The sequence below is a fragment of the Populus nigra genome, chromosome 10, assembly GCF_951802175.1.
Source record: "Populus nigra chromosome 10, ddPopNigr1.1, whole genome shotgun sequence".
NCBI lineage: Eukaryota > Viridiplantae > Streptophyta > Magnoliopsida > Malpighiales > Salicaceae > Populus > Populus nigra.
Genome location: NC_084861.1, coordinates 5,063,916 through 5,076,280, shown reverse-complemented (window position 1 = coordinate 5,076,280; position 12,365 = coordinate 5,063,916). Strand labels below are relative to the sequence as shown.

General features: G+C 31.1%; 2 protein-coding genes across 2 annotated transcripts; one reads left to right on the top strand and one right to left on the bottom strand.

Moving 5' to 3' along the window:
- The first annotated feature begins 5,211 nt into the window (after positions 1-5,211).
- On the top strand, positions 5,212-5,832 carry LOC133704314 (ethylene-responsive transcription factor ERF096-like). Its single transcript, XM_062129112.1, has one exon. The coding sequence runs from the start codon at positions 5,279-5,281 to the stop codon at positions 5,693-5,695; it is 417 nt and encodes a 138-aa protein (XP_061985096.1). The 5' UTR covers positions 5,212-5,278; the 3' UTR covers positions 5,696-5,832.
- Positions 5,833-7,959: 2,127 nt separating this feature from the next.
- On the bottom strand, positions 7,960-9,002 carry LOC133704093 (ethylene-responsive transcription factor ERF098-like). The gene has a single exon (XM_062128835.1). It carries the CDS (start codon positions 8,772-8,774, stop codon positions 8,328-8,330), a length of 447 nt encoding a protein of 148 aa, XP_061984819.1. The 5' UTR covers positions 8,775-9,002; the 3' UTR covers positions 7,960-8,327.
- Positions 9,003-12,365: the final 3,363 nt, after the last annotated feature.

Sequence of the window (12,365 nt, the reverse complement as noted above, 5' to 3'; positions counted from 1 at the left end):
AAAAAATTAATTAAGAAAATTTGGAAAGCAACAATTCTATTTGAAACATACATTTTCATTTTTAATTTGTTAGCTTGAGAGCTAAGTAGTATTATGCTCGTGCGATATTTTGTAATAATTCTTCAAATATGTTTTTATCTGATTATGCGATGATATTTATTTTGAATATTTTATCCATAATAAATTTTCATAAAAAAAATTCAATGATCTAAATTCTAAGAAAAAAAATATATTTTTCTTGTCAAAATCCTTTTTATTACTAGTGTTTTTGTTATTTTGATGGAGCAATATTTTTTTACTAATAAAAGCTTATGGAAATTAAAATAAATATATTCCGAAACTCAAGTGATTTCAATTAGGGAACAGAAAAATGCATTTCTTTAGTTAAATTTTATTTTTCTACTCAATAATTTCCTTTTAATTTCGAAAATAGATGCCAAACCATAGGGTATTTTTTTTAAAAAAATGTAAATTAATAGTGATCTGGATAAAGTAGGCATGGTCATTGATGAGAAAAGTAAACCCTCGTACTGACAATTATGCACCCATTATGACAAACAAGCAAGGTATAAGCTCGCAGCAATCCTGGACATGGATATTAATTATGGTGTTTGAAAATTTAGTTTTATATATTTTTAAAAATAATTATGAATTGCTAAGTGTTTCTTCATTTTTTAAATTATATTGATAGATTTTATTATTTTTAATATTGAGCTGGTTGACAATTACAACTATAAATTTTCTCATGAAACACTATAAATTGCTACAGTGTTTACATGTGTGGTTTTTTTTTCCATTCATTTTTTTAATAATTTTTTCTAATATTATTTTTGTTAATTTTATATTTTTAATATTAAATTAGTTAAAAATTTAATTTTATAGTTTTTTTCTTAAAAACATCATGTATCAACAATATTTTTTCATATAATGTTTTTAATAATTCTTTCCACAAACCGATAAAAACACACACATAAGCGTGTAATGAGCCCGTAGCATCGCGCTGCCCGCATGGTATCTACTATGTATTCAATCTGGGTCGGAGGGTCCGTGGAGATCAGAAATTTTCATGGTTATCCAGGTCGATGGTTCAGTGTCAGCAGAGCCTTACACGTGCAGGATACTGTAGAGGTCAAACATGGCAGTTCATGCTCTCCTAATAATAGAAACATCGAGATAAATAAAAAAGCTGGATTGCCCCCTTCTTCTTCTTCTTTTTCATGGAATAAATGGATGACTGGCAATACTTGCACCCTAAGCAAACCGGATAGTGCCAGTTTTGATTTTATCTACAGGGAAAATAAAAGGTGTGGGAAAAGCTATACTACTTTTCTGTCTTTTAGAATATTGTTAATAAAGTGGAGAAACATAGGGGCGGTGCAAACATTGGCATAGTATATTTTAAAAATGGTCATCCGCTAAACAGGAGGATGTTTTGGTTGAAATTATATCTTTTAAATATTTAAAATTAATATTTTTTTATATTTTTAAATTGTTTTAATATACTGATGTTAATATATATTTTTTAAAATATTATTTTAATATATTTTTAAGTAAAAAACATCCCAAACAGATACTCCTTTCAGAAGTGAGATCACTGTAGATAATATATAGACAGCATGCGGTGCAATGCTGGCAGTTTACGATTCAAGTAGCCAGAAAGTCAAGCAAGATGATCTGTTACATGTAGAAATTGGCATAAAGTGCTGCTATAGTCATGATATATGTGACGAAATTACTCAGCTAAATGATTTGGATCTTTTAACCACCTTATCAAAATTATTCTTCTTTGCTTTGTTGACACCACTGACATTGAAAATCGTCGAGCCTTGGCTAGTACACATGCATACCTGGTTCAAGATCAACGCCGCGCATGTGGTCATCTCGATATTCATGCTTTTCACAGTCGCAAAGATTCCGAGAGACTCAGAAAAGTAAGTTTTACTTGAAACTATTTCATTGTTTGCCAGGTTTCACAGCTGGCCCAAATGTGTGTTTTTTTTCGAAAGCCCAAATGTGCTCGGTGGTTAAAATATTGACAAAAAAAAAAAAAACATAAACCCTCAGAATTGTCTAATCACTTTTTTTTTTCTTGGTGATTAGACAATTCTACCATCATCTAACTTTTGATCAACCTTTGGGTAATTCAGATGAAAAATTTGTCACCTAATTACACTAATTTTTTTAAATTGATATATATTATTTTCAATAAAAAAACATTTTAATTGGAGTTACCCGGATCATGGTTTTGATAAATTAATTGAAATTGATCTAAATCGACTCAATATATTACAGTCTTAATATTTTAAAAAATATATTATCTAAAATTTTTAAGTTAAATTATATTTTAATCAGTTATCTGATTGTTTTTAAATCATCAAGTCGATAAAGTTTCATAAAATTTATTTAAACCGAAAAACTTGAAAAACCTTTATATATTCTTTTACATTAAAAAAAATTAATTTTAACCGCAAGATAACACAAAACTACATATTGAACAAAGTTTCCTAAAAAAGTGTACGTTTTGCCTGTAATTTCCACGTCCATTGAACTCAGTTTATTCTGTTCTTACATTCAATAATTCTTTAGAGTCCCTTGATAGGGTTGGACGGGCCCCAGTCGGGCGATACTGTCAATACCTAATGCCATCCATTAGTGGTAGCTTGAAAACCCAAAACAATTACGGTGTATCAGAATCATTAACGTTTAGAAGCACTAGTTAAAGGAAACTGGAGATCTCGCAAAAGTGAATAGATTAAATTTCCTTCTTTTTCCAGCCCCTGCATGTCAAAACAGAATACCATAAAACAATAATATCATCACCGGAAAGCCGGAGATTTGGCAAAAGCGAGAATCTGCAATTCGTTCTGCACTGAATCATTTCGATTAAGTCAATCGATTCGCGCGGCTGCATACAATGGACTAGATCAGCCCTGCTAGCTGGGAGAATTCGACGAACCAAGATGCAGAGCCATGATATTCAAATCCAGATGGAGCTTTCCTTCCATGACCACTCCAGGGGTTTAGTGCGTTAGCTTACTAGCTAGCTGAGAACTTTCTGGCATTCCGATTCTTACACTATCTCGAATCAAATCGAAAATCCATTTTTTTTTATGTAGGGCACAACAACATCATGGATGAATAATATAAATTATATATAAAATTTTATTTAATAATTTAAATTTTTAGATTATTGACATGTTTTAGAGTTTTAATAAACAGGCGGTTATAAATTTGAATCTTATAATTTTTATTTATTTGATAAAAATTAAATATAAAATAATATACTTTCACTTAAAAAGATATGTTAAAAATAATATTATATTCTAAAATTTTAATTAATTACTTAAATTATGCATGTAATGTTGATTTAATGATTTAAGATTAGATTAGATTCCATTTGATCTCACTCCTCGAGCGTCACAGCCTTCCCTGAGATTTGAAAAGTTCTTTGTATATCCATCTTTCCTTACGGAAATCGGATAATTAACCTGTGTTTTTTATAATCCAGGAATCAAAGTATATATATGCTACAAGTATTGATGCTTTTATTTAAAAATATACAAAATATTGTATCAAAAAAGAGCAACGATTCATACCGCGAATCATAAATAAGAGATAACAAAATTATGTTATGGCTAAAATTTTGAATATCCTTGTAACTAGAGTTAAAGTTAACATTTTGGATCGTGCATCGTGCCTCTACCAAGGCCACTGACACCATTTTAGTGAATGAAACATGATATTTTTTAATTTAAATTTTTTTATTTTTGTATTTCAAAAGTTTTTTAAAAAATATTAAATTTTATTTTATTTTATTTTTTTATTTTAAATTAATATTTATTGATATTTTTATATTTTTGATATGCTAATATTAAAAATAATTTTTTAAATATATATATATATAATTTTAATATATTTTTAAATAAAAATTATTTTAAAAACTACCACTATCACATTTTTAAACATCCCCTAACCTTTATGGTCAAGAAATTAAATTTGATTTTAATTTTTTTTTCCAGTTAAAAGATCGATTTGTCTAACTATTCAAATTCAACTTGAAGTTTTGGATCGGATAAGGAATTCAACTTGAAACCTTCTTGCAAGTGGACGATAAATGAATCGACGGCGGAGGAGAAGGAAGGTGTGACCGTGTGAGACCCTCAACCTTACGACAGCATGACATCACACTTGTGCCGACCAATGCCTAACGAAGCGAATTAAAGCGGTCGTTCTCCTATTATCTGTCTAGAATATCGAACGCCATTACTTAACAAAATTAAAGCAGAAGCTGAATTTATTGTTCACTGTGTAGAAAGTATTGGTTGTTGGAATAGTATTTTTCTTTTTTTAATTGAAAAAAATATGTTAATAACACCATTGTTTTTATTTATTTTTTACATTTTAAAAAAGCTTAACCCGACTCAGAACATAAAAACCCAATATTTCTTTCAAGTCCCTTGTTTTTCATTGCAGTTATTTTCATATTTTTTCTTTTACTCTTAAGAAAGCACAAAACTGGATTCCAAGTCATGCTTATTTGATATTAAAAAATAATATAAATTATATTTAAAATTTTATCTACTAACTTAAATTTTTAAATTAAATTGATTTTTTAACATTTGGGATATTTTCCATGCAATGTAGAGAATGTCACATTGATCACCTTCTTAATAAAAATAACAATCATAGACAGAGACATTAATATATAAGAAAATTGAAATTTATATTCATTTATATACATAGATTCTCTTAAATATTCTTTCTTGGTGGCATAGATAGAAAAATTCATATCAGATTCAATTTCTTCTCCAGTCAGAATCAACAAAGCCAAAAAAGAAGAGCAATGATGAAACAAGTGACCTCATCAATGGTATGCACAAACCTGTGACATCAATGTAGCAGTGACAGAATCCCCTTTCATTTTTTATTTTTATTTTTTTTGTGTGTGCTTATTTCCATCACTGACAAGTAGCAAGCGAGCTTATAAAAGTTAAAAAGAATATTGAAAAGGGCGTCCTCAACTCCAAAGCCATCACCTTGACCATCCAGGTACATTGGATGAAAACTGTCTATTAGAACTTCGTGGTCTACACGTGTGAATACAAATGAACCATTAGATTATCCACGTGGGCAAATATTATTTACCTCCAAGTCCTCTTCCAAACCTAGCTTTTTTCCACCCGTATAAATGCTATTTCCAGGAAAACTTTAGCCATGCAAAAAAACACAGATCATACCAGAAACAAAAGCAAAAAATAACCAACATAACCGATCGATCATGGATGGGGACAGGACAAAGAGCAAGGATGGAGGAGGAGAGGTCAAGTATAGAGGTGTCCGGAAGAGGCCATGGGGTAAATTCGCGGCGGAGATACGAGATTCAACCAGGCACGGAGCGAGGGTGTGGCTGGGGACGTTTAACACGGCGGAGGAGGCAGCAAGAGCATATGACAGAGCAGCTTATGCAATGAGAGGGCACTTGGCCACTCTCAATTTTTCCAACGAGTATCCCAATATGGCCGGCCGTGCAAGTGTTGGTTCCAGTGGTTCCACTCCTTATTTCTCTTCTGGTTATTCAGGTCCTTCTTCCTCTTCACCATCAATGCTGCGAGAAGTTTTTGAGTTCGAATGCTTGGATGATAAGTTGCTTGAGGAGATGCTTGAGCAAGAAGAGAAAAAGAGTAAGAAAAATTAAAAATGTGATGCTGACATATGTATGTATTTTATCTGGCATGAGCAGTCTCTTTAGTACTGCATTTCTCTCTGTTCCCTGATAGAATCAGAAAATAAAATGTTGCCTGTGACTTGCTAATTATGAAGTTATGTTCAATATAGCCATCTGTGAGACTGGAGATCATAGCATAAGACACCATGAAATAAAGTATAAACATTGATCACGTTGATGGTCAAATGATCAATATGAAATTACTGCAGAAACGTGAAGATTAAGAACAGATTCCTTGTCAAATTAATCTATTTGCTTTTTCCAATTTCCCAACGGGCTCCTTACAAGCTTATGGGCTTGAACATTTATCGTTCCTACTTGATTACATTTGATTAATGGAATAAATATGCATATGCATTCGTTCGGGAAGAGATTGCTAGCAAATTCTAGCATTCTAGAAGGCATACACCGTCAAATAAAAAAACGTATTCTAGCTTCCCAAGGTTTTCCGGCAGCTCATTTTTTACCCTGGATAAGTCGTGAGCTCAATTAAACTTAAGGCATAAGCCCATATAATAATTAGTACAAGGCCCAAAATGTTCCAGCTAACTAAGTGTTAATTAGCCCACATAAAAAGCCTGAAAGAAAACCGAAGTTGGAGACGCCCTCGCATTCACAACTTTGTCAGATCGTGGTATCTTACATTTGCCGTTATCTAACATCCAAAAGGTTACTTCGAGTGGTAAGATGAAAATTCTCTCAGCGGGAAATTTATGTTTGTGTCCTGTCAATAGCTTCTTCTTGTTTTTTTCTATTTCTGGGATCGGTCTGATATCACGAATAAAATATCCAAAATCATAATAACATTTTAATATCATTATTATATTTAAAATAAAAAAAAATCAGAATAAAACATAAATTTCAATACATGAATTTCAAGATAAAAAAAACAATTACAAAATAATTCCAATGGTACTAAAAATCATAAAGGGTAGCAATCCATGATCTAGCTAATAGATAGTGAGATGGTAATAGGGTAATAACAATAATATATTTTTAAAAAAAATTAATGTCACCACCATTAAAGGTGATGGTGATGGTGGAAAAAAAGTTACAAGAATAGTGGAAGGACGGTGGTTTTAGGTGATAATAATGATGCAAAAGTAATACTAGTAATAATAATATATTTCATTGAAAAAATATATTATCATCATAGTTAATGATGATGTTTATAATGATTCATTGTAGTAATGGTTGTTAAAGAATCATTTTAATTTAATAGTTGAAATTGTTAGATGAAATTATAAAATATAATTTTATATTATTTTTTAACATATCCCATCAAGTGAAAACACTTTAAGCTTGAAATTTGCATTCAATAGCTTAAATTGTTAGGTGAGGTTCTAAGATATAATTTTATATTATTCTCTAACACACCCCCTCAAATAAAAGCTCTTTGGGCTTGAAACTTGTACAATCTCATATTACCTTGTGCTTAATTTTTATTAAATAAATGGGGATAATGAGACTCAAATTCGTGACTGCTTGGTCATCAAGGCTCTGATACCATGCCAAAGAATTATTTCAACTCAATAGTTTAAACTATTAGGTGAGATTATAGAATATGATTTTTTAGCTAATTATACTTGTACTCTTGAAATTTTATGTATTTGATAAGAACATCTTTTGAGATTAATATTTTCTTTTTCAAGCTGGAACTCGAACCTGAATCTAAATCTCTTCAACTATATACATGCAATTTCAACAAAATCTTAAGTGTATATTCTATTCTTTATGGCTTCAATATTTTGTATTGAGCTTGTACTTTTACACAAAGCTAATATCATCTTGAAACAAATCGTTGCATGATCCGTATATAATCAGCAATTTATCTTATCCTTTATTCTTATTTTCCGATTCTAGATAACATTTGATATAAAGAAGAAGAGATTTGCTTTATTCGGATTCTGAATAAATCTGCTAGAGTTTTTATATAGCAAAATACAAATTCGGCCTGGGCCCCTAGCTCTCTCTGCATCATACCCGCATCAATATAAATTTCACCATCTTGTTTCATTATAGAAACTAAGCTAAACTGTTGCAATGTCGCTTCGTCTCTTTAATTTCGCATCCATGTATGAGCAAGTATTGATCTTTACCTGTCAAACTAACCAGCTGCCAATATACTATACAAATTTGGTCCCGGTTTGATAGGATTCCTCAGAATTTGTATGAATGAAATAACTTCTTCTGTTAAAAAAAAGAGGAAAGGAAATGTAGCTAAGGCTATAAGGTTAGAAACAACAATGCGATTAATTTAAATTACAATAAGTAGGCTCGTGACTAAACGGTCCATGCATGGGCGATGTCTTCCTTAACTGAAGAAGAGCCAGGAGCTATGAGTGAGCAGTTTAACATATTTGTGAATCGAAGGGCAACGTACGTAGGAATACATGTGAAGTTCAAAAATCTCACCAACTAATTCAGGTATGTCATTTCTCCCTAACAGTTGGGTAACTCAGGACATCCCTAACAATCCTATCCGTCTTGCGTGAGTGAGAACTTGTAATATGAAAATCATAGAGGTTCTCCTTGAAAAAATTCTGAAAAAGCTTAAAGCAAGAACAAAAAAGAAAGTTCATAGCATAGAAATAACTAAAACTCAATCTTGCCGCCGCTTCTTCTTCTCCTCTTCTGTTTCAAGAAGCTCCTCCAAAATCTTATCATCCAAGTACTCAAACTCGATAACTTGCTTTCCTTGTCCGGTACTTGATGAGCTTCCCCTCTCAAAACTCTCAGTTGCGCCAACATTACTGCTAGATGCTGAAAATGATCGAGGACGAGGAGAAAACTCCGTCACTTGAGAGATATAATCACTAGGAAAGTTGAGGATTGCAAGATGACGTCTCAAGTTAAATGCAGCTTTATCATAAGCACGAGCTGCCTCTTCTGCCGTATCAAATGTCCCTAGCCATAACCTTCCTCCTTGCCTTGATGGGTCTCGTATCTCCGCTGCAAATTTTCCCCAAGGTCTCCTTCGAACACCCCGGTATCGAACCTCTCCTCTCCCTTTCTCCTCATTTCCCTTCCCTTTATTAGGCTCTTCCATGCCCTTGCTTGCTTTGTGTGCGTGCGGGTTACTGTACTACCTTCCTTCTTTCTTTTGCTTTCAAATTTGTTTGCTTTCAATGTTGGTGGTATACGAGCCATATAATTTGCCGAATGCCTATATATGGATTTTGGAGTTGAGGTGCTATCTGACTACAGACGTTTGAATTTTCCAGGACGTGGACTGACCAGATCTATATTTAGAGTTTTAAGAATAAAAGAAAAGGGAAAAACATAAAACACACCTCTCAGCTTCTAGGAAGGTTCTCTCATCAAGAATTCTATAAATTCGATTGTTCGACCTTTCCTCTGATGGAATTCTAAAAGTTTAATGAATCGCTTTCTACAGATAAGCATTTTTTTAATGTTGTTCTGATTCTTGACTTTAATCTGATTTGTTTGCAAGAATAAAATTTCCATGCACAGTGTACGGCTAAAGTAGCACTGCAGGTCGTTCGTGCGTTTTATTATTATTTTTCCGCAAGGTGATATTTTAGGAAATTAACTTCACCTGTCCCACAAGGTTTATGACAAGACCACTTAAAAATTAATATTCAGAGTCTAGCTACTCAAATTTTAAATTTATTATTTCAGTTTTATAAATATAAGAGCTATTAAATATTTATTTAATTATTAATTTTAAAACCTGCATGATTAGTCGAGATACATGTAAATTACCCCAGATATTTATGTTAAAAAAACCTATTGAACAAGACTTAAATATATTCATGAATTAAATTTATATAAAAAAATGTTAATTTGAAAGCCATTGAAAGGATACACATACACATCTATATAAAATCTTCATAAAATAAATTTATTTAATATATAATAAAAAGTATTATTTTATAAAATAAAACTTAATAATAAATTTAATAGCTACACATGCATGTGTTAGATGAAGGACTTAAAATTAAAGTATGAATATAATTTGTTTTAAAAAATCCTTGAAATATATTATGTCTATAAGATTTTTTATGAGATTTTATAAACATGTCAAAGTTTAAGTCTATTTCATTTATAGCCTCATTAAACAAATTAAACAAGCCCGAGTTCCTCTATATTATGGGATAAATTTGTTCTTTCTAATTTGTTCGCGTTTTTGACAGACTTGCTTGCTTTCGCATGCTCTCCCATGGTTACATCATAATCATATATTCCTTTACTTTTTATGATTTCCTAATAAAGTCCTACTAAGTAAAGCTTATATTATAAATAATCAATTAATTTTTTTATTCCATCAATACTATTCATTTCTTTTTAATTAGAGTGGCTGGTAACTTGTGCTTGATGTCATAACCTATTTTTAGATTATTCTTTAAATTTATTGTTTTTTCTTGTAAAAATAATAATGAAAAAACAATAATAACAAGAAGACTGACAATTTAATAAAAGGTAACTAAGGTTCCAGATATATACAGAAGAATCAAGATGGAGTTTTGGATAAAATTTAAAGCCTAATCATACCTCATTGTACCTAAAACTAGAGAGACAATGCAAATTAAATGTTAAATTAAATGATTTTTGGACGTATCTGCATAAAAAAATTAACTCCATGGACATAATTAGATTTTTAATATGACAGTTTGATTTAATCATGGCCAAATTAAGAGTTTAATTATATTTAAAAATTAATTTTGGTCCAATTAAAAGATTTAATTAGGTGTAAGAATTTAATTATACTTTTAATGGGTCAAATTAATTTTATTAGGGACTTAATTGGTGAAAATTAAGATTGGGAGCCCAATTTGGTCTTAATTGAGAAAATTAAAATTTTAGAGAACCAAAATTAATTCTTACAAAGTCAATTGATTGAAATCAGGGGTAAAATTACAAGAAAATTGAAAGTTTAGGGTCGATTAAGGGGTTAAATTGAAGAAATTCACAGCCAATGACCTATTTTAAAAAGGCGCAAAACTTTGGGGACTTAATTCGGTTGAATACAGAGGTAAAATTCAAGAAATTAAATTTTTAATGGTCAATTAAGGGTCAATTTACATAAATCCAAGACCAAAGACCACAATGAAAAAGATGTTGAAATTCAGGGTTGATATTGAAGTTTGACAATGATAAAATTACATAAAATTAAAAGTTTGGGTGAATTGGGGATGCAATTAAAAGAAATCAAAAGTTGAGACTGGAGAGACTAAATTGAATTTTGATTAAATCCTTAAGTTAAAAGCCTTGAAGCCAAAACGATGTCATTTCATTTAAATAAAATAGTGTGTTCTTAAATGAAATGGTATCGTTTTGACCAAACAGTAACCAAAAAAAAATTGACAAGGTGGCAGGTTCGTCATTCGACGAGGTACACGTCACGACACCTAGTGCCTGGTAGGCCAAGGTGGTTGGAGTATTATTTAATGAAAAATAAATATTTATTACACAAATATTAATACGATGAAAATATATTAGGATTTTTAGAGAATTTTTATACACCTAGAATGTAAGGAAAGTATGATTTAAAATGTTGTTAAACCTATCGGAGTTGAGCTATCCTTTAAGCTGAGCTCATAATGATCGAGCTTTTTTTTTTTAGCTAAGTCCATGACATTATGCTATTCTTAAAGCTAAACCTTTTAGAATTGTGTTTTTTTTCTTAGCTTGAGTCCATAATATTAAGCTTTTCTTTAATATTGAACTGATGAGGGCTAGATTTTTTTTCTTGGTTAAGTCTATTAGGTTGAGGGTATGGTAATGAACTCTTTTTCTAAACTGATTACACAAACGATTGAATCCAAACATATTATCCAAGACTATGAGTTTTTGAACATTCAAAAATTTGTTTAGAACCATTAAATTTAATCTAATGAACTTCCTTGGTGCTACTGATAGTTTAGGAAACAACTACTATTCAGCTTCTCATCCGTGTCCTTAAAGGCAAGTACAATATTATTGTTTTGTTAGGTCAGCACCCATAACTTCACTAATCTCCTAGAATTGTCAGAATTGCGCACAGGGTGAGATGCTTCTTAATCACCACATATTCAATTGGCTCAAGACATCCTACAGAGGAGGAATCTTTAAACATGTTAGTGTCAACAATAACTTTATAATTTATATATTCGACATTATAATCTAAAAGAATAAATCTATCCCCTCATGGTTTGTTTTATATGAAACCAAATCTGAACATTCCCTTGTAATGATTTGTGACAACCACGAGAATGATCTTCCATTTAATTTGATCTCCACCACATGTTTCTTCTCCTTCTCTGCCGATCTCTCACCTCAAACTCCCTCTGTTATAATCATCAGCAAGCCAATCTATGAGTTCTCGGTGCTCAAATCTCCATTAAAATAAAATATAATCCTGGATAATTACTTAAGTGCTAACAGCTTATGAAAAATCTTTACAGTTAAAGAACTCCAATGAAAAAATTTAAAGCAAAAATCATGTAATATGTGTCCCACGTCAATGAAAATACATCGGGAGCTAATTTGTTTTTCAAGAAAATGGGTTGATGATGAACGCCTTTAGAGAAAAAAGGATCGAACAGGAAGCTCATGGGAATAATATCGTGAATAAATACGAGATTTATAAGTTAGATTTGGATTTACTGTATCGGATAAGAATGCAGGGTGTGAATTT